Below are 23,838 nucleotides of genomic sequence, written 5' to 3' on the forward strand. Positions count from 1 at the left end.
CTGAAACCCTGCAATATTATTGGGAATATTCATATCACAAAAAACTGGATTCCTCCCATCTCCAAGTTGGGAAACTTAGTTGCTTTATGTAAAGGGAAGGTTTCTCCCAGGGTCAGAACTATCTTTATAAGCTCTAAAGTGAAAATAATGCCCAAAATTATGGATACGGTATAAATTCATAATCCTTATACTGAATCATAAGTGTATCTGAGTTTTGTTTGGGTTACCATTTATATATTCTCAGCAACTGAACTTAAATGAAAGGCTAAGTATTTTAAATTTCATAAGACATATATCATGAGATATTTTAAAAATAAAACTAAAAATCAAAAGAGTGGGAAAAAGTGATAATCATTTCATAAAGGTAAAAAGTTATTTCCAAGTACTATTTATTCCCTAATTTATTACTAATGCTATATTTACTGTCAACCAAAAGAATGGCTAGGTAAATACAGAGAGATAATTTTATATAATACCAAACTTTACACTTCGAGATCTGGACCCTTGTTCTGAAAATAATGAAATAGACCTCGATTGATACATCCCTTGTGGAAAAAGGCGACTATCTAAAGAATCACCTGACAAGAATTTTGCAACAGTCATAAATATTTACTTTTTAATTTTTTTCCAACATGAATGATATGTAAACAGCGAGAAATAAATGAGAAGGTTAGAAAGGTAATGGCTTCTGTACACTAAAAGACTAATTTTGAATAAGTGAATAGGGTAATTGTTAGCTACTTTTTTTTTTTTTTCTCTTGAGACAGGGTTTCACCTTGTTGCCCAGGCTGGAGTGCAGTGTGTGTGATCATGACTTACTGCAGCCTTAACCTCCCGGGTTCAAGAGATCCTCCCACCTCAGCCTCCCAAGTAGCTGACACTACAAGCACGTGCCACCACACCCAGCCAATTTTGGTATTTTTTGTCGAGATGGGGTTTCGCCATGTTGCCCAGGCTAGTCTCCAACTCCTGGGCTTAAGAGATCTTGCGCGCCTAGGCCTCCCAAAGTGCTGGGATTATGGGTGTGGGCCATTGCGCCCAGCCACTAGCTACTTTTTATTAAACCAAAAAAGAACATGGGACACTGAAAAAGAGGATGATAGTAAAAAGAAGCTGCAGTATAGATGGCAGTCATACCAAAGAACTCGTAGGAAAAATTAGATACTCTTTCAGATTAAGTCTAATGCGAAGGTCTGGAGCTAGCAAGTATTTAAAATAAAGCTATATAACTTCTGACCTTGTAAAAAGTTTCCTTTTGTTTCTTCTCACTTTAAACACTAATCTACATTTGCTGTGAGTGCTGAGTTTAAGATCTAATCCAGAAAAGGAATAAATGCAGTGCTGTATATTAAAGTTTTATACTAGGTGAGAGATAAATAATATTACTCACATTGTTGACTTGGATCTGAGTCTGTCGTCATCTTAACGTAGTTTGAAGGAAAGAGACCAGTCACCCCGTTGATCTCTCCTTGCCACCAATCAGGATCATCTTTGTTCATAACATTAATGAGTTGTCCCTTGGAGAAACTGAGCTCATCTTCATTATTCGCTGCATAGTCATACATAGCAATCACCTGACATACTATCACAAGAATAACAAAATAACACATTAAACAAATTAATTATTCCTGCAAGGGTCAATCATTTGAAATCTCCCTAGGATTTAAATTATTTTAATATTAAATATTAAAATTAGGCTAAAATTTCCCTTGAACTGCTCTTTCTCACCCTCCTTCCCCTATTCCTGGTCTTACAAAAACAAGAATTTCCCAACTGCAGTTAACAATCCAAGTGAAGTACTTCACTTTAAGTATGATGGTGTAACAATTTCACATTGAAAGATTTCAAAGAGTTGAAGTGGTTCAAGTATCAGTGAAAAAGCTGGCTGTTCCTACACTGAACTTTTCAGAAAGGAAATTCTCAGTGGCATGTTACTTTTAAGCAGACATAAGGAAAGAACACATTTTTAATGTTTTCCAAAGAGTGAGCTAATCTAAGAAGTTGCTGAGTTTTAACAAACTCCTCTAAAATGAAATACAAATTAACCCGTTTCCATACCAGGATGAAAGGCAGGTGTGGCTCTTTCACTACTTGGACCCAAAAGTTTAACATGACTGGCAGGAAACCATCCTTTCTGTCGCTTTTTTCCTCTGGCCTATAAAATTAGCAAAAGAAATACACAATTGAAAGATGAGATTAAAAACAATCATTGAGACATAATTTAAAAATTAGAAAAACCATAAATGTGTAGTAAATAATTTAATTTTGCCTAAAGAGAAGTCTGGTCTTTGCCCTCAGCTCCTGGGAAGTAATCTCTAAATCCTTGGACTATCCTGACTGGTCAGAGTGTCTTAGTTTACCTGTGGGTGCTGGGTCATGCCAAATCTAACAATGCGATATATGGTGGGTGCTTTGGGTCATGCAGTATCAGCTCTATCTTGGTAGGGGATGGAGACTGAGTTCAGCCAAACGGGCAATCAACTATATCTATGTGAGGAACCCCAGGCAAAACTCTGTACACCAAGGCTTTGCTGACTGGCAATACTGTGTGTATTGTCACACATCATTGCCAGGAGGAGTTAATACTGTTCATGACTCCACCAGTAGAGGACAACTGAAAGCTCTGTTTTTGGAACTCTACTGCACTCTGCCCCATGTGTCTCTTCCCTTGGCTGACTTTAATCTGTATCCTTTCATTCCAATAAACTGCAACATGAGTGTAATAGCTGTAGTGAGTTCCGTAAAGTCCTTCTAGTGACTTACAGAACTTGAGAGTAGTCTTGAAGACCCCCAAACTTGGAATTGGTTTCAAATATGAGCATGATCTTGGGGGCCTCAAACTCAGCATTAGCCTTTCAAGTCAACATTAAACAACCAGAAGACACACTAAAACATGCAACTCAAACTGCTGCTGAAAACAGCATCTGAAGAAGTCTATGTGGAGGTCTTTCAGGCTCAGAGTTCTCTGAATATTTCACAAAAATATTTATATTCTAAAAAGACATTTCTAGAGTTCTCCTAACCCCCTTAAAATGGTGCAGCTGACTACAAATACTTCTTGGAGCTTTGTTAATCATTAATCAGGAGGTCATAAGTAAAATTTATAGAGTCATGTTTCCCACTTAGTTCGGTCCATCTTCAAAGTAAATCAGAAGGTGGAATTTCAGGGGGTTATTCAAGAAGGTATTAAATTTGAACCCCCATTTTTCTTTCGAATCCTAAGACTCCTGATTTGCAAGAATGAAGCTATGTTTATCCTCCATATTACAATTATATATCACTCATATAAAAATATAGCTATTATATCTCTTGTCATCTTTTAATCCCTAAAATGCTTTTTAGTTTTAACTAGTAAGGAAATATTAGAAGTGAGAGAAGAACTCTTTTCCTGTATCAAAACATATGCAATAACCATCTATTAACGTTTTAGGGAAAAAAAAACAGGTTCATCTATGTCTGTATTGTTTTTAATTGCACTGCTGTTTCAAAAACCTAAGACTACTAGCGGACAGCCCAATTAGTAGTATTTTCTCAGCACACCGTCTAGATTATGTCTTTCTCCTAGAGGCTATACTGCAAGCCTGGGACTATCCCAGGGAAAGATGATGCTGTGCTTTTCTTTAAGAACATGATCTGTGAATTATAAAGGAATGCATTATTGGAAAACAATTATGTCTTGGGAGAAAGTGATTCCTTAAATTGTTACTTATAACATCAACTAAACTGTGCTAAAAATGTACACACAAGAGACTAAAGGAAATATAATGCAGTAAAATATTGATATTGATTACCTCTAAGTGGAATGATTATGGGTGATCTAAAAATTTTTATTAATTTTATCTTTTTTACGGAGCATGCAGTATTTTTATAATAAAATTTACAGATGCTATTTAAAGAATATTACCTGTAACTCTCCTTGCCACCACCCACTTGTATTTTTCTTTAGAATTAATATTAACTGTCCTGGTGCAAGGCTAAGTTGTTCAGAACCAGAAGCAACATATGCTGAAGTTACCTGAGCAATCTCTGAAAAGAAGACAAACAAGAAACTATGAATTCAAGATTGCGACAGAGCAAACACTTTAGTAATTTTTTAAGATCACTACTATACGTACCAGGTTTTTTATTTGATGCTCCAGACTTGCTAGCACTCCCAAAACTCTACAAGGAAAAGATACCGTGTTGTTTTATTATTTCCAACAATCCAGATGTAAAAGTACAAAGGTTAATGGGAATTAGAGATTTCAAATTCCCAGGATTCTTTTCTCTTTACATGAAGATGACAATGACAATGAACTTCATGCAGTATTAACAAATAAGTGAAAAATCCAACACTTATGAGGAGATCTGGTCTGCCAAGGTAATACATTATATACAAGTGGCTGATGTCGTCAACCACTGACTCAACAGGAAGAGCTTGTTTTCTGAAACTTAAATATTAAACATGACCCTCCAGGCCAAATGCACTCCATTCATCAATGGCATTATCACCAATGCCCAATATGCACAACATATGTGTCCTGGATATGTCAAGGTATATGTTATTTTGCTCCTGCTTTCTCTAAGGGATCCTGATTTATCTATGGATCTTGATGAATAGGAGACAATGTTTTATTTTTATTTATTTTACCATGCTCCCCCCAAACTGACTGAATCTGACCTAAGAACAAAAAATCCCTATCCTGTGTAGCAACTATTACTTCTGTTTCACTTTAAAGGATAAACTGGCCTAACCACATTTCCTCTTTATAGGAATTTGAACAACAAAAGGGATGGGATTAAAAAGAATTTTGTTCTGTTAGTGAACATAGCTGCAGTACAAGTATTAAGCAGAGTGGATGGTAGTTAAAAGCTAACATTTTCTGAGTAGTGTGTAACAGACACCGCTCTAAGAGGTTCCATATATCCTCCTATTTAATTTTCACAACAACACTATTAAGTAATTATGATTATCCCCATTTTACAGAGAAGGAAACTGAGGCACAGAAAGGTACAGTAACTTGTCCAAGGTCACCGAGCCTCTAAGTGGTAAGCTAAGAGTCAACCCAGGTAGTCTGATTCTACTACACCAATGGCTCTCAGCATGTGGTTTGTAGAACCTGGAAATAGTCCTTGAGCCTCTTTCAGGGGTCTGTGGGATAAAAACTATTTTCATAAAAATACTAAGACATTATTTGTCTTCTTCATTGTGTTGACATTTACAATGGTGGGTAAAATCATTGGTGCTTTAGTGTGAATCATGGCAGTGGCACCGAATGACACTGAAGTATAGTAGTGTTCTTCACTGCCATGCACTCACAGTAAAACAAAGCCAGTTTCACTTAACAATGTCTTTAATGAAGCAGCAAAAATTTTATTAAATCTTAATCTTCCAGTCCATACCTTTTAAAAATTCTGTGTGACTAAACAGAAGCGTGCCTAAAACATTTGTGCTGCATACTAAAGTATGATGGTTGTCTTAAGGAAAGCATTTGTGTGACTAAATTGTGCACTCAACTAGGTTTTTCATGGAACAACATTTTTACTTCAAAGAACCAATAGAAAAACTATTTAGACTTGGGATTTAGTGAACATTTTCTTAAAAATGAAGTAAGCCTGTCCCTTCAAGGAAAACAGCTGACAGGATTTTTTGCCAATGATAAAATTCAAGATTTCCAGGGAAAATTAAAATTTTAGAAAATGTGTACCTACCACTATGAGTCTGACAGTTTCCTAGTATTTAAAAACTTTTCTGATGAGTGGTGGTATTAACACATGATTTTTTGGATACTGTATAGTGAAATGTGTCCACACAGGGAATATCTGCATAACTCAGTGATTCAATATTTTCCAAATAAACAACAAATAACGTTATCACATCATGCACGGGTAAAAGATCCATTTAACATGCAAAACAGACTAGTGAATTTTAATGTAACAGTAAGAACTGTTCACTGATAAGGCTTCATATTCCATGTTGCAACTAACCTATAATGATTCAGCATTTGTCAAGTTGTGGTGTGGTGGAATAAAAAAGAACATCGGTAGACATCTGCAAATGTTATTAAAATACTTCTTCATTTTCTCTCATGTATGTGTGAGGATGAATTTTTTTATACTTCAACCAAAAAAAAAAAAAATGTCACCGACTGAATACAGAAACAGACATGAGAAAGTAGCTGACTTAATTAAGCCAGACTAAAGAGATTTGCAAAAATATAAAACAGCCTGTAATCCCAGAACTTTGGGAGGCCAAGGCATGTAGATCACTGGAGGTCAGGAGTTCAAGACCAGCCTGGCCAATATGGTGAAACCCCGTCTCTACTGAAAATACAAAAATTAGCTAGGTGTGGTGGCTCATGCCTGTAATTCCAGCACTTTGGGAGGCTGAGGCAGGCGGATGACTTGAGGTTGGGAGTTAGTTCAAGACCAGCCTGACCAACATGGTGAAACCCCGCCTTCACTAAAAATACAAAAATTAGCCAGGCATGGTAGCGTAATCCCAGCTACTCTAGGGGCTAAGGCACGAGAATTGCTTGATCCTGGGAGGCGGAGGTTGTAGTGAGCCGAGATCCAGCTTGGGCGACAGAGCTAGATTCCATCTCAAAAAAAAAAAAAAAAAAAAAAAAAAAAATATATATATATATATATATATATATATACACACACACACACACACACACACATATATGTATGTATATGTATATATATGTGTGTGTGTCTTGCTAAACTTTGTTTTTATGGTAAATACGGCTGTTTTTCATAAAAGTACGTTATTTATGTTACCATGTAATGGATTTAATTATTGTTATTTAAAAATGAATAAATATATAATTTCACTTTTTAAATTTCTGATATGGTAAATATCATTAGCTATACTGCACATACTTTAAAAAAGCCTATGGGGGTCCTCGATAATTTTTAAGACTGTAAAGTTCATGAAACCAAAAAGATAGAGAACTTCTGCACTATACCATACTGATGGTGGATGAAATGAGGCAGGAGCTCATGTAGGCTGAGTCACATTAATGTTAGAGTCTTAAAGTGAAAATTGGCGAACTACTTTAAGGTGGTCCTTTTTGTGTTTCTCTGAATCCAGATCTACTTCCTAGCAGTTATCATGAAGCCCAACCCTACCCTACAGCTCTTGTTCTTAGAATTTCATGAAATCTTGCCCCCTTTATCTCTCTAACTGGAACCATATAATAAACCCTATTTTACTGGAGCTACTGTGAACAGTTTCTTTGTAACCAAAGCAACCTGATCAAAACCATAAACATGATCTCTAAGTATAAATCTTGATTAACAAGAATGGGTTGATTTTATTTTTAATACCAAAATAATTTAAGTATAAACCTGATTAACCAGAATGGGTTGATTTTATTTTAATACCAAAATACCTCCTGATCCTTTGGTTTGACATAGTTTGATGGAAAAATTCCACTTCTATCTCCAATACTTCCTGTCCACCACTCTCCATCTTTCTGGGTCACCAATATTTCTTCACCTTCTGTGAAAGTCAAATCTCCAGGTTCCACACTTGAATATGGATAAAGTGCAATATATTCTGTAGGGAACAAAGCAAAAAGAAGCAGATTCTGGTTTTAAGATTACAGAAGTGAAAAAGAAATTAGGTTATTCTCCAAGACATTGTATAAGTTTGTTGTAAAAGACCTTGTGCCTTCAGGAAACCTAATATAAAAAGATCTAAAGGTAGAAAAAGGAACGAAGCAATTATTTAATAATTCCTTAGAAAAAAGTTAATTGACTTAACATAAAACTTTAGAGTTTCTTTTACTACCAATTGTTTTATTATTTTTTATCACAAACAAGTACCCAAAACTACAAACAGATATTAGTATCTCTATAAATAAAGACACTGAGGCTTAGTGAGATTAAGTCACTCAGTTATTTAGGTAATGGAGTCAAGATAGGAAAATATATTTTTTAACTTTTTTATACAAGAAATAGTTTAATCTGCTATATTATTTTCTCTTTAATTCTTTTAAGTACACAGTTATGGAAACACTCAATATCCAGAAAACAGCAGCACTAGAAGCCAAGCTCCATCCTCATGACCCAGCTCCTAGCAGTGCTTGACTTGGAGTAGATGCTCGATAAATATTTGTTAACAAGTGACCTCGAGGGAAATATCTAAATTTTTATATTGCCTTTGATTTTTGTTTCTGTGATTGTCACTGCTTAGAAGAAAGAGTTGGTGACTTGGTTTTCTAAGTCTTTTTCTTTCTTCCTAGTTTTATTTATATTTGCCAACATGGAATTTGATCTTAATATCATAAACTGGAGATGATCAGAAACACCTTCTACAACCTATTTACTATTCACATTCCCAGTATTACTCAATTAATTTAACAAAATTCAAAGTGATTACAAGGTTTAGGTACGCTGCAATAAAAGTTGGGTCCTTTCCAACATGCTCCTCACTACTTTCCTTAGGCTCACCTCAGAGCACTCATTCCACAGTACACCTATGATTCAGCTTCACTGGTGACATGAGGTTCCCCCGTTCCTTGGCTCATGCCATTCCCTCTGTCTAGAAAGTGCATTCTCATCCTTTGTCACTCTGCTAGATCCTACTCATTGTTTAGGATGATGCAACACTGCCATCTTTGTGGATTCGTATGTCCTACTCTAAACTGGTTTTGTTCACTCATTAAAGAATTTATCATAATTGTATGCTCCATTCTATTGTGAGCACTTTGGAAACTTTTATTCATCCTTTTATTTTCCAGGCTCTAGCATAGAATCTTCAACGTAACAGATACTGAATAAATTGTTTAATTTAACATTAAACTGATATTTTTAGCAAAACATAAAATGTACCTCAACTATTCAACTAACTTTATAATGGACTTATACATTTCATTTATAAATTTATGTAACTATTAAATAAAAATATCATCTGAAATTAGGGTAATCTTTCATTTTTTCAACACATTAACAAAATCAAAATAATTTACTAATCAAACAACCCAAAGGGATATAGAAAAAAATTCTTTGCAATATTTATGATAAAGTATACCTTGGTCCTCCTTAATGGTTCATATGGTACATTGTAATTAAAATGTATACGCAACTAAATGTATTGAAATTTCCTTACCTCCTAAACATCTATAATCAATAATTGTAACACTTTTTATTTCTGATGTTATTCATCAAACCAGTCTATGCTGAATTTTCATAGAACTGCCTTTCTAAAGTGCCAAGTATTTTCACCCATATTTTTTCTATATTCTCAATATTCATGTGAAATAGATAGGGGCAGGTTTTCCTAATCTCACTTTAATACTGAAGATACAGAAATGGGGAGAATAGCAACTATGTGAAGTCAGGTAGTTAGTCAAGAGCTGAATTGATTATCATCTAATTTACAAATTGCCAAAAGCTTACCTTCTCCAACTGAATAGGCTGCCGAGGTAGGTTTCTTATTTACAGCTGCATACAAAGCTTCTGGTCTACCAAATATATAAACAAAATAAAAATAAAACAAACAAATACAAGCAAAAATAAGAAAGGTGCTTTGATGCACAGCAGGTTTTAGTAGTGCATTGTTTAGGGCTTTCTCAAATTAATCTAAATATAGTCTTAGTACACAGAACTGGGAAGACTTATACACAAAATCCTGCAGGATTAATAACAGCCTAATTATAAACTTCTACATTTTTAAATATATTTTTAAAATTTCAATATGATTTATAAATAGTTTTTCAAATGTGAGATATTTTGCCTTTCTAAAGAAACTTAAAAGACACCCACAAATTGTTAAGTGGTAAGCACATATAGGGCTTAGTTTGGTGTAGGAAAAAATAAGGGCAATATATACATTTTATTATTTGTTTAGAATGCACTACATTAAAAAAATAAAAATAATAAAACTTTGTTTTTATCTCAGAACAGCTGTAACATTAATTTCCATTTTAACCCAGGAATGTTTTCAAAAATCTGGAAGACTGTCCTGTTTAACTAGACACCTGTGGGATGCACCAGGGCTCCCCAGGACCTGTGAGTAAATTACACAGTGAGGCAGTTTTTAAATAAACAGAAGGGGAACCTTATTACACCTACTGGTCACAACTGAATGGACTGTCTTGTTTAATGCTAAATTCTCCATTACTGCAGGTTTTCAAGTTATATGCTTTATCTGTTAGAAAACACTGGTAACTGAATGCAAAGTTAGAAGAAATGCCCTCTAAAACACTGAAACAATCTGTTTTTGCTTAAGTTTTCTTCTCTGTAAATGTTATGTACATAAAATAAGACAATTTCTATAAAGGAATTGTCTATAAAGGGCCTAGCACAGTGCATGCATACAAATGCCGGCTATATATGGTTGTTGTTACTGTTACTACATTCTTCTAAATCCAAAATTCGGCCACGTGTGGTGGCTCACACCTGTAATCCCAGCACTTTGGGAGACTGAGGCGGGCAGATCAATTGAGGTCAGGAGTTTGAGACCAGCCTGGCCAACATGGCAAAACCTTGTCTCTACTAAAATACAAAAATTAGCCCAGTGTGGTGGTGCATTCCTGTAATCCCAGTTACTTGGGAGGTTGAGGCAGGAGAATCGCTTGAACCCAGGAGGTAGAAGTTGCAGTGAGCTGAGATTGTGCCACTGCATTCCAGCCTGGGCTACAGAGTGAGACTCTGTCTTGAAAAATAAATAAAAAGGGCTGGGCATGGTGGCTCATGCCTGTAATCCTAGCACTTTGGGAGGCCAAGGCAGGCAGATCACCTGAGGTCAGGAGTTTGAGACCAGCCTGGCCAACATAGTGAAACCCTGTCTCTACTAAAAATACAAAAATTAGTCCAGGCGCAGTGGCTCACGCCTGTAATCCCAGCACTTTGAGAGGCCAAGGTGGACGGATCACCTGAGGTCGGGAGTTCGAGATCAGACTGACCAACATGGAGAAACCCTGTCTCTACTAAAAATACAAAAAAAAATTAGCTGGGCGTGGTTGCGCATGCCAGTAATCCCAGCTACTCAGGAGGCTGAGGCAGCAGAATTGCCTGAACCCAGGAGGTGGAGGTTGTGGTGAACCGAGATCAGGCCATTGCACTCCAGCCTGGGCAACGAGAGCGAAATTCCATCTCAAAAAAAAAAAAAAAAAAAATTAGCCAGGCGTGGTGGTGGATGCCTGTAATCCCAGCTACTTGGGAGGCTGAGGCAGGAGAATTGCTTAAACCCAGGAAGTGGAGGTTGCAATGAGCCATGATTGTGCCACTGCACTCCAGCCTGGCCGAAAGAGGGAGACTCTATCTCAAAATCAATCAATCAATCCAAAATTCCATGTCAGGCTGAAAAGCAAATTTTTAGAAACAGCACTACCTTCCAGAAACATAGAAACTCAGCAGTGAAAGGGTCTTTAAAGATTATTTGGCTTAATCTTTTCATTCAGTCAATTAGAAAACTGAAGATTAAGTAGGTTATTCCTTACAGCCTGGCAAAAATAGCAGAGCCAAAACTCAAGCCTCTTGATTGTGAAAGACCAGCATCTTTTCATCAAATCAGACTGCTTTTCTACCAACTTCCATATAAAACACAAGAGACAGTTACCCATAGCTATATTATAGTACTTATTTCTTTGTACTATTATATTTGACAACCTGACTCCCTACAGAGTAGGAAATAAAGGTCAGAGACCTAACTTATCTAGTTTTCAGCTTTTTTCATTTGAAAATTCATTCAATTGTTCATTCATTCACGCCTCTCCTCATTCACTCAGCTAATATGATTGAGCAGCTACTATGCATTAGGATTAGAACAGGCATGAAGAAACCGAAAAATGAACAAATAAAAAAAAAGACATGCATCCCAACCTCATGGAGCTTATGATCTAATAAGGGACATTGGTTTCAAAAAAAAATCAGTAACTATAATGCAGAGTGCTATAAGCAATAAGAGAAGTTATATTCAAGGAATCTTGGAGACTCAGAAATGGGAATGCCCCCATCTGGCAAAGAGGAGGCCCTCAGTAAAGAGTTACTTAAATATTGACAATTTATAGTAAACGAGGGAGAAATGCTTGAAAGAAAATGAAAAGTAACTTTTCTAACTGATTTATGGTACAAAGAAGTGGCCAGGTGAGGTGGCTCACACCTGTAATTCCAGCACTTTGGGAGGTGGAGGCAGGAAGATCGCTTGAGCCCAGGAGTTTGAGAATAGCCTGGGGTAACACAGCAAAACCCCACCTCTACAAATAATTTAAAAATAAGCCAGGTGTGGTAGCATGCACCTGTGGTCCCAGCTACCCAGGAAGCTGAGGTGGGAGGATCGCTTAAGGCTGGGTGGTCGAGGCTGCAGTGAACCATGATCCACCACTGCACTCTAACCTAGGCAACAGAGTGAGACCCTGTCTCAAAAACAAAAAAAGCAACAGATCTACAATTTTGAGTAGCTTGAAAATTTTATGAAATCTGAAATAAGTAGAATGATATTCTAAACTGAAACAAATACCTGAAGTATACTTTTTTCATCCTAAGAATTACCTTTCTTTTTTCATTTTTTTTTGATACGGGCTATCACTCTGTCACCCAGGCTAGAGTGCAATGGTGTCATCTTGGCTCACTGCAACCTCTGCCTCCTGGGTTCAAGAGATTCTCCTGCCTTAGCCTCCCAAGTAGCTGGGACTACAGGCATGCACCACCAGGCCCGGCTAATTTTTGTATTTTTTGTAGAGACAGGGTTTCACCACTTCACCCAGGCTGGTCTCAAACCCATGGGCTCAAGTGATCCGCCTGCCTTGGCTTCCCAAAATGCTGGGATTACAGGTGTGAGCCACCACGGCTGGCCAGAATTACCTTTCTGATATTCAAACTCAAGTATAAAATTGTTATTTCATTATACACTCAATCAGACCATGGCTGACTCATTAGTGAAAATATCAACATCCACATCTCATGAAAACACATAAAGATGCTTACTCTTCCCGTTTTACTTCACTCCCAGGAATGATCTTGACATAAGATTTGGGAAACCATCCTCTTCCTCCATGCACCTCCCCAAACCACCAATTTTCTTGCTGCTCCAAGACAGTAATAATGTCATGTTTTGAGAAGTTCAAGTGGTTATCTTTCTTTGCAGTCCAGGAACAAAGGGCCTGTGCTTTTAGGTTTTCTACCACTTGTCCCTATGAATACAAAACCACCAAAAATTTTTAAAAGGCAATGGTAACCATGATTTCTGTTTCTGTGTATATAATATACTTACTGTTCAAACAGCAGACCAGTTTGGTGTTGTGGTGACTTAAGATAACCTTAGTCTACTAACTGACTTTAAATTATACATGACAGACAACTATGTGACTAGCCTTCTGTTAAGACAGACTGAAAACCCACCATTCAAAGAAACCTCATCACATCACTGGTAGAGAAGGTAAATAATGTGTACTCAAGAAATGTATTCATACATCCATGAAATATAGATCATGGAACAAATGAAAAAGGAGTGTTACTGTAAATCTTTTTTCTCTTCCAGCTTGCAATGCAATTCCGTTTACTCCACTAGGGAAGGAAATTGGCATGCTTAGCTCTTGTTTCTCTGCTTTTCTCTTAACTTCCTCCTATTCTATTCATTCTTCCTTTCCCTGCTCTCTCAAAGGAAGGAGTGTTTTGTTCCTTTAATAAGGCTAAACTCTTCACTTATTCTCCAAGTCTTCTATTATACCCTTTCATTTTCTAAAAATATTTTATAACATTAAGTCCTCTTCAATCTACTTCTCTACTTGCTTCTACTTCTGAATTCCTTAAATAATAGTCTTAAACTTTTTCCAATTTCACTCCTTGATCACTTCTAATTTAGGTTCAGCACTCATCACACTACTGAACCTCTTCCAGATAAGGTTATTAATAATAACATCAAAGCCAAAAGCTTCTTCCAAACCGTTATTCCTCTTGATCTCTAAACAGCTAACATCAAGCCTTGTAGTTCCTGAAGCTGACTCTCTGGTGATTGATGGCTCCTCTTTTGTCCAACCCTTTTCCCTTACTGTTCCACAGGACTTCCCTAAATACTCTTAATTATGTCTATGACTTCTCAAACCTATATTTTCAGTGTAATTTTATCTCCTGATCTCCAGACTTGTATATCAAACTGCCTACTGGGTGTTTCTACCAAGCTGTCCCTAATACACATAGCTTAAACTTGGCACAGCTGAAACGTAATCATTTTTAGAACCTACCAAACCCATTCCTCCTGCACTGTCTACCAAAGACAAGGATACTACTATCCTTTTGGTCGCTCAAGCTAAAGACTGAAGAACTATCTTTAACTCCTATTTCTTCCTCACTCTCCACATTCAATGGATTCTCTACTTAATATCAATTCCTAATAATCTTCTAAATCTATCTCCTCTTTCTTATATCTTAATTACCATAGAACTTGTTCAAACCATCATCTCTTGTTATTTAGCTATTATAATATCCTTCCTTAACTGGTTGTTTTCTCTGCTAATCCAGCCACTATGTTAGTGCCAGAATTATCTTTTGAAAACATACACAATAACTCCACTCTTAAAAATCTTCAGGGACTTTCCACTGCCAAGTTGCCTAGCATGTATTAAATGCTCCCCAAATAAACCTCAACCTCTCTCTCCAACTTTGCTCAACGCTTTCTCCATGAATCCTGTACTCTAGCCATATTATTAACAATTCTTGTTTCCTACAAATATCTTGTGTTAACATGCCTCGGTGACTTTCCCCAAACTGTTCTTTCATGGGAATAACTTTCCTTCTTTGTTTGGTGAAATCTTATCTTTGAAGACCCTACTCAAATACCTTGCCCTTTGTGAAGGCTGCTCCAATTCTCACCAATTGAGTAAGATGCTCTCTTCTCTATATACCCCCTACAGACCTTGTAGATATCTTTAATACAGCATTTCTCATGCTTTACAGTTATTTATATGTCTGTCATGTTCATTAGATTATGATCTACTGAATGGTGAGTTTCTGGTTTTTAAAAAATTTTTTAGAGACAGGGGCTCCCTCTATTGCCCAGGCTGGAGTACAGTGGTATGATCATAATTAATTGTGCCTCAAACTCCTGGTCTCAAGTAATCCTCCCACCTCAACCTCCCAAGTAGCTAGTACTACAGGCACATGCCACTATGCCCGGCTAATTTTTTAATTTTTGGTAGAGATGGGATCTTGCTATATTGCCCAGGTTGATCTCGAACTTCTGGCCTCAAGCAATCCTCTATCTTGGACTCCCAAAGAGCTGGGATTATAGGCACTGAGTCACTGTGCCTGGTGTCAATGTCAGGTATTTTTTGACTTATTTTTTCCTTAAATTTCTAGCACATAATAAAATGCCTGGAACCTATGGCCATGGCATTTTTTGAGTGAAGGTGAAATCTGGAGGACTTTGGACTTTATTCTGATGAAGTCTGCAATTTTAAAACATAATGTTAATGTAACCCTATTGCAATAGTTATATCTAAATCAGAGGCTAAATATATGTTAAAAAGTTCTAACGTTCCCAAATAACTTTAAGAAAAAAAAAAAAACCCTCAAGCCCAAGTCTCTTATCTTCTTATTATAATAACTACAAATCAAGAACAATATATCATGAGATTTGTAAAACTAACACTTTGAGCTTAGAAACCTTAGCTGCTAGCAACTTGATATTATGGAAAAGAATTGTTGAGAAACCTAGGCCGGGCGCAGTGGCTCACGCCTGTAATCCCAGCACTTTGGGAGGCCAAGGCAGGTGGAGCACCTGAGGTCAGGAGTTCACGACCAGCCTGGCTAACGTGGTGAAACCCCATCTCTACTAAAAATACAAAAATTAGTTGGGCATGGTGGCAGGCACCTGTAATCCCATCTACTCGGGAGGCTGAGGCAGGAGAATCGCTTCAACCGGGGAGCCGGAGGTTGCAGTGAGCCGAGATTGCGCCATTGCACTCCAGCCTGGGCAACAGGGTGAGGCTCCGTCCCCAAAAAAAAAAAAAACATTGTTGAGAAACCTCTAAGTAATAGTCATTTCTTCAACTTCACATCATATGTGAATAAGAAAGAAACTGAATGCTACAAACTCTGGTTAAATGAGTGAATGGTCCCTTGTACATAATTTTCATTCTATTTTATATGAATCAGGAGCAAATTCAAAGAATAAAGCCCACAAAAATAACAGACAACATACCTGTCCATGAATAGGTGACACAGATCCAGGGGACACAGTTCGAGTGAAGGCTGATTTTTTCTGCCATGATGTATTTACAGTTAGGTTTGAAAAAGATACATTTTGATAATCAGTCACTGATGCTGGTTGATTTGAAGTAAGTGGTCTGCAAATATAACACTTTGATATAAGTATACTTGTTTAGAACTTAATGAAGTACTACCAATTTATCAACTTATATATTATATACACTGTGCTTACACACAATTTGTGGGAAAAGAAATAATTATTAACAAACTACTGACCCATGTTTTCACTTACTAAATTTCAGTATTAAATCTCAAACAAAAAGTACTCTTGAAGAGTACAACCTGGATTACACTATGATGAAGTAGTAGGCTGACACCACTATATATTAGGTACTTACACATTTGCAGAACTATATAAACTTTACTGTTAGCTAAAAACTTACTCAGAGGAAGTTGAGGTAGCAGATAAAGAAACTGTAGGAGGAAGTAAGGCCTTCTTTGGAGATACAGCTTTTTCATTTTCACTTGATGGCATTTTTTCTACATAATTGCATGGAAACCAGCCAAAATTTCCTTGAAAACCACCATAAAGCCAACCAGGTTCTCCTATGGTTTTTTCATCAACCTATGGAAATAAAAAGAAGGATTAACAGTGCTTAGAAATTCACACATTTACAATGGAAAGAGACGAAAACTATTGTATAGTATTCTCATTTTCAGAATTAAGCCCATCTAACTAAATAGCTAAGGCATTTTCTACAAATTAACAGCTACTATTTCCAGTGATTGGAAAGTTGTCTTTTTAAATTTTAATTTTATCCAAGTTACATGAAAATATTTTATAAAGACAAATAGCATTATATATGGCTAATGAGGGAAAACAATCCTCCCCTATCTCATGGCTCCTTATGCCCTGATTTTCACTCCTGACCTGCCATTCTTCCTCGTTTCTTCTATATCACCATTTATATCTCTGAATAACATATTTATACTGCTTTTTCTTGAATTTTTTCAATTTTAGACATTATTGGCTTTTGGCTATGGGAAATGAAGATTGACCTCTCTTTCATTGCAGCCTCTTACTCTACCAGTACTGTTATATCTTAATCTTTATTTAAATTTATTTAATGTTTATAATATTATGATTATGTTTAAATATTTCACATCTGAGTCATGCAGCATGCTGCTGATTAAATTTCCTTTTTTGTAAACTTTTTATTTTCCTATAATCATTACTTTTTTTGTTTTTGGCTTAGTTTTTTCTGTTCCTGTTACATAGTTTTTTTTGAACTCTCTAACAGAACAGTAAGATCTTCTCTGAATACTATTTTCCAACTGGTAAACATGTCAGGTGATTTATCAATTTCATTTCTTCTCCCAGACATTTTCATCCTACAGTGTGACAACCTCCATCCTCACAGTGTTTCTCCCTCTGCTTCTTGGTCCTTGTTCCATAAACACTGAGGACAGCCTCAAGTTTCATCACTGGCTTTCTTTCCTCATTCTATACCCTTCCTGAATAGGCCCACTTACTCCTATAGTTTGATCAGTCCTCTGTGCAATAATGAATCCAAAAGCTATGATCTCAGTGCTGACTTCTTCCCGAAGCGACATGCCTATACTTTCAACTACTTGCAAGATATCTTCGAGTGGATGTCCCATGGGAACTTCCAAGTCAAGTTTAAAACTGAACTTTTCTCCTCCATCCCCTCCTTCTCCTAAATTCCTCTATTATTCACACCACCAAAAATTTAGTCATTCTAAATGAAAAATCTTTGGCTCTTACCTCTTTTACACTTCCACATCCAAACTACTGAATTTGTCATTAAAGACTCTTCTAATTTGTCAACCCACCCTCACTGCCCTACTTCAGGCTTTTTTTCATTTCACACTTAAGATTATTATGATTTTTACTCATCCTTCAAGATTCTAACTTCCCCCAACCCAAGCCAGAGTTATCCCATATATAACTGTCATAATTAGCATTATATACATTATATATACATAATGACAATTATGTAGCTAATACATAGTATATGTACTTACTACAGATAAATTATTTATATGTAAATAATGACTTATTTACATATCTCTCTTCCATTTGTCCGTGAGCTTTATTGACCCCCAATGTCTAGCATAGTAGAAATTACTTAACTCACTGAATAAAGGAATATGGTAGCTGTGTCTCTGTTCTCCAATCCATTTTCCATCCCTTTCTAAAACACAGACTTGACAGTGTTATATATCTATTAAAATCATGTTGAATCCATTCATATTTTTAAAAACTGCTTTCTGAGATATCATTAATATAAATTTCATGTTTAGGGTGTTAAATTTGATGTTTTGACATATGTATATACCTGTGAAAAATCACCACAATCAAGATAGCAAACATTTCCATCACCCCCAAAAGTTTCCTCTTGTTCCACCATAAGTCCTCCAGCTTGCCCCTCCCCATGACCTTCCCTGCCATCTCTATGAAAACACTGGCCTGTTTTCTGTCCTATATATTAGTTTACATTTTCTAAAATTGTATATAAATAAAATCATACTATATGTATCCTTTTTGTCTGCCTTTTTCCACTCAAGGCATCCATACAGTAAGAACAGTTTGTTCTTTTTCTATTGCTAAGTAGTATTATATCATATGAATATACCACAATTTGTTTATCCTTTCAAATGTTGGTAGACATTTAAGTTTTTTCTAGTTTTTGGCTATTACAAATAAAGCTGCTATGAACATTTGTCTTCATATGGACTTATGTTTTCAATTCTCTTGTGTAAATACCTAAGAGTGGAATGGCTGAGTCACATGGTAGGTACATGTTTTAACTGTTTTGTTTTTAACAATGGCTGATGGACATATAATTCATATTCCATATAATCCTTCCATTTACAGTACACAATTAAATGGATTTTAGAATATTCAAAGAGTTACAGAATCATTACCACAATAAATTACAGAACTGTTTTCCTCAAAAAGAAACACTAGGCTGGGCGCGGTGGCTCACGCCTGTAATCTCAGCACTTTGGAAGGCCAAGGGGGGGCGGATCACCTGAGGTTGGGAGTTTGAGACCAGACTGACCAACATGGAAAAACCCTGTCTCTACTAAAAATACAAAATTAGCCAGGCATGGTGGTGCATGCCTGTGGTCCCAGCTATTCGGGAGGCGGAGAGGCAGGAGAATCGCTTGAACCAGGAAGGAGGATGTTGCAGTGAGCCGAGATCACGCCATTGCACTCCAGCCTGGGCAACAAGAGCGAAACTCTGTCTCAAAAAAAAAAAAAAAAAGAAACACTATTTATTAGATTCTTTGCCATATCTAAGAAACTAAAAAACTTTGAGTAACCCAAAGTTGTTAAGATTTTCTCTGTTTTCTTCTAGAAATTCTACAGTTATAGATTCACATTTTATATCACATTTTGTCTATTTTGAGTTAATCTGTGTATATGTTGCAAGCAACAAATTGAAATTCATTTTTTTGCATATGAATATCCACTGTTCCAATACCATTTGCTGAAAAGACTGTTCTTTTTCCACTGAGTTGCTTTTGCACCTCTGTCAAAAATCTGTTGTTTATACACACACACACACACACACACACACACACACGTAGCATGAATCTATTTACCTACTCTGTTCCATTGATCTATTTTCCTATCTAGATGCTAATATCACAACTGTTTTGACTACTGTAACTTTTATAATAAGCCTTAAATTCAGGTACTAAAAGATTTCCAACTTTGTTCCTTTTCGAAGTTGTTTTGCTTTTGAATCATCTCGTCATTTGTTACCAAAAAAAACAAACAAACAAAAAAAAACAAAGCCTGCTGAGATTTTTGTTGTTGTTGTTGTAGAGACGAGGTCTTGCTTTGCTGCCCAGGTTGATCTCGAACTCCTGGTCTCACGCAATCCTCCCATTTTGGTCTCCCAAAGTGTTGGGGTTACAGGTGTGGATCACAGCACCTGGCTGACTGTTAAAGTTTTGATTTAAATTGCTTTGAGTCTGTGTAAGAATTTGAGAAGAACTGACTTCTTATCTTTTTCTAAAAAATTTGTTTACACAGGACTTAAGAGAAGAATTGACTTCTTATCAATATTGAATCTTCCAATCCATGAACACTATATATCTCTCCATTTATTTCGGACTTCAATTTTTCTCAATAAAACTTTGTAATTTTCAATAAACAGGTCTTGCAAATCTTGTATCAGTTTTATCTGTATTTCATATTTTTATGCAATTGTAAATGGTATTTTAAATTTCAATTTCTGAATAGTCATCGTTTCTATACAGAACTACAACTGATTTTGTTATATTGATCTTGTATTCTGCAACCTTGCTAAACTCGTTTTAATAGTTCTAGTAGCTTAATAGATTCTATGGGACTTTTTACATAGATTATCATGTCTTCGGCAAATCAATACAGTCTGTCTTCTCCTTTTCCAATCTTGATGCCTTTTACTCTATGGTAAGCCACTTTAGACCCATTAGGATTTTTCTCCTAGCAGATGTTGCCTCTCTAGTTTAAAGCTCTTAAAAGTTCAAACTTCTTAGTGTAGAATTCGAATACTCTGAAATTAGTTTGTCAGGTTTCAACTTACCTTTCTAGCTTCATCTCTTACCATTTGTTTGATATTCTAGGCAACTGGTTTTATGACATTCTTTAAAAACACTTGGTACATGCAAGCCTCAATGTTTTTATTTAAGGTATTCTCTTCTGCCCAGAATATTACATGGTTTAGAAGAAATACTACAGACTTGAGAGTTAAAAGAACCACATTTCGGTCTTAGCCATGCTACCTGGTTATCCCTCGTTAAGATAATGAATGCTATCTAGTGTGCTTTGTCATCTACAAATTTGGGGGGAAATACCTGTGCTGCCCTCCTCTAGGGTATCTTTCAGAATTAAATTGGGTATATTTATGAAGACGCTTTGGAACCTGTATAGCACTAAGCAAATATAAGGCATAATCCTTTAAGGCCTTCCTCCATCCTATCCTTGGGAAAAATGTTCCCTAATTCTATTTGGTTGTTTTTCCTTCATTCTCTGGGTTCCCACAGTACTTACTCATATAAACTAGTATTGAAATTTATCATGTTATATTTTGTATAGTAATATACATTTCTGTTTTTTCCTAGACTGTGGTCTCCTTATTTTTTGTATGTCACCAGAGGCACATGGTTACAAACTCAACAAATGTTAACTTGAATGGATTATTCTAAATTTGATTAACAACAGACTTAAACCTTAATTAATAATAAATGGATTATTAGGGCAACTTCATTTATGTTTATGGTAAACAATTCTCATTTTAATGTTATATGTCTGGCTATTATTACATCATGAATGAAATATTTAGAAAATTCCTAAACCAGAGCTGCTATGGTTAAACTGTATGACATCACGGTAATGTAACTCCCATAAAATGGTGCTCTAAAACAGTTAGAATGAAAGGAAACACTTATGAAATATTATCTTGTAAATCTAGTTTAAGACTAGTTTAAAATAGCCAAGGCTGCCAGGCATGGTGGTTCATGCCTGTAATCACAGCACTTTGGGAAGCCAAGGTAAGAGGGTTGCTTGAGGCCAGGAGTTTGAGACAAGCCTAGGCAACATAGTGAGACTCCATCTCTACAAAAAACAAACAAACAAACAAACAAAAAATTAGCCAGGTGTGGTGGTGTGTGCCTGTAGTCTCCACTACTCAAGAGGCTGAGGTAGGAGGATGGCGTGATCTCGGGTGGTCGAGGCTGTAGTGAGCCGTGATCGCGCCACTGCACTCCAGCCTGGGTAACAGATTGAGACCCAGTTTCAAAAATAAATAAATAAATAAAGTAAAATAGCTAAGCCAGAGCAATATAAATGCAGAGAAGCATACAATAAACCCTGAGGAATTATACAAACCAAAGTATTTCAATGCTGCAAAATGCTCAGCATTGTACCTGATTTAAATGTATGGTCTTGGACATGGATGAAGCTGAAAACCATCATTCCCAGCAAACTAACACAGAAACAGAAAACCAAACACCGCATGTTCTCACTCACAAGTGGGAGCTGAACAAAGAGAACACATGGACACAGGGAGGGGAACATCACAAAGCGGGACCTGTCGGGGGTGGGGGGCTAGGGGAGGAATAGCATTAGGAGAAATACCTAACGTAGATGACAGGCTGATGGGTGCAGCAAATCCCCATGGCACATGTATACCTATGTAACAAACCTGCACGTTCTGCATATGTGTAAGTATAAAAAAAAAGTATGGTCTTAAGGAAAGGAATCACTGTAAGCTATGAGTATTGGCTATATATAGGTACACATACGTACATACATACATACATACACACACACACATTTACCACATTTACTTACATGCCCTTCCTACTTTCCTTTCTACCTCCCTTCACTGACTGACTTGGCTGGCTGGCTGACTTTTGAGACAGGGTCTTACTCTGTCACCCAGGCTGGAGTGCAGTGGTGCAATGACAGCTCACTGTAGCCTTGACCTTCTGGGCTCAAGTGATTCTGCCACCTCAGTCTCCAGAGCAGGTGGGACTACAGGTGCACACCATCAAGCCCCGCTAATTTTTTTTTTTAACTTTTTGTAGAAACAGGGTCTTCCTGTGTTTCCCAGGCTGGTCTCTAACTCCAGTACCTAAGTGATACTTCTGCCTCGGCCTCTCAAAGTGCTGGAATTACAGGTGTGCACCTGCACCTGACCAAAAGCTTTTAAAAGTATTAATTTCTCTAACACTTTTTCCTAGTGTTTTCAACCTAATCAAGAAGAAAAATCTCATTCATTTATTCTGTAGTTAGGCCAAGTTGTTTTAGTAAGAGGTCAATTTTAATCTCTTTCACATCTGTCATTTATAGTTGTAATTAATTTTTAGTTATCAATTTACATACTGAGTTAAACTGAACATTTTACATAAATTCTCACAGGCCTAGCAAAAGTACTTACTACTTCTTCTTAACTACTTATTAATTAATGCTAGCAAAATAGCATTAACAGATTAGAAGGCTAGAAAAACATTTCAGCTTGTCATCGAAAACGTGGCCAAGACTCAGTAGAATTTCTAATCCTTTTCACTTTCAATGAAACCTCCGGTAACACCCCCATCCATTAAGTTAATCAGACCTTGCCTCCTATCTTACCAGGAACTTGGAAGCCCTCGGACCTGACTTCATCTTCTACTTCAGCAAAATTTACTTATAATCCCTCCCACCCTTTCTTCGTGCCCTCTAATCACAAAGGAAAAGGTATTCAATCCTTCTACCACTCTCTTCCAGGGCTCCAGATTCCAGCCTTCTAGCCTTTTCAAGAATCTTCCTCATCTCCATCTATTAGTCAGAACAGGGAGGTTTGACAAGGAACATGAAGTGCCTTCCTGATATTGTGTGTTCTACACACTGATCTGAGGGGGGCTTCACAGATATACAGATGTGTACACATTCTTTGAGCTGTATACTTATGGTTGTACACTTTGCTATATATAAATTATACTTTAATAATAAAAAACAATCTTTATCAGTTATTTATACTCTTTCCATTATCATTAACCTGTTTCCTCTCTGCAGATCCTTTCTACCATTATTTAAACTTGCTCAAGCTTCAGCCAACTTTAAAAAATAAAAAAACTTCCCTCAACCCACATTTCTCATTATTTACTACCTTCTCTCCTTCTCCCTTTCAA

The 23,838-nt window shown here is 36.5% G+C and overlaps 1 protein-coding gene across 9 annotated transcripts in view; it reads right to left on the minus strand.

Annotated features, from left to right (window-relative positions):
• ITSN2 (intersectin 2) overlaps positions 1-23,838 on the minus strand; it is a 157,129-nt gene that overhangs the window by 43,333 nt on the left and 89,958 nt on the right. For all 9 annotated transcript variants that reach the window (XR_004027042.1, XM_030800234.1, XM_030800233.1 and 6 more), the window contains 9 exons: positions 16,587-16,768; positions 16,136-16,280; positions 12,922-13,127; positions 9,391-9,455; positions 7,380-7,546; positions 4,116-4,161; positions 3,905-4,026; positions 2,059-2,155; positions 1,391-1,582 (listed from right to left, as the gene is read on the minus strand). Coding sequence is in view for 8 of the 9 variants with exons in the window: in XM_030800234.1 (XP_030656094.1) it covers positions 1,391-1,582; positions 2,059-2,155; positions 3,905-4,026; positions 4,116-4,161; positions 7,380-7,546; positions 9,391-9,455; positions 12,922-13,127; positions 16,136-16,280; positions 16,587-16,768 (1,222 nt within the window). In the remaining variant the exon portion in view is untranslated. The remainder of the gene's footprint in view (positions 1-1,390; positions 1,583-2,058; positions 2,156-3,904; positions 4,027-4,115; positions 4,162-7,379; positions 7,547-9,390; positions 9,456-12,921; positions 13,128-16,135; positions 16,281-16,586; positions 16,769-23,838) is intronic.

Source organism: Nomascus leucogenys, chromosome 19 (assembly GCF_006542625.1).
Source record: "Nomascus leucogenys isolate Asia chromosome 19, Asia_NLE_v1, whole genome shotgun sequence".
In the NCBI taxonomy this organism is placed as follows: Eukaryota; Metazoa; Chordata; class Mammalia; order Primates; family Hylobatidae; genus Nomascus; species Nomascus leucogenys.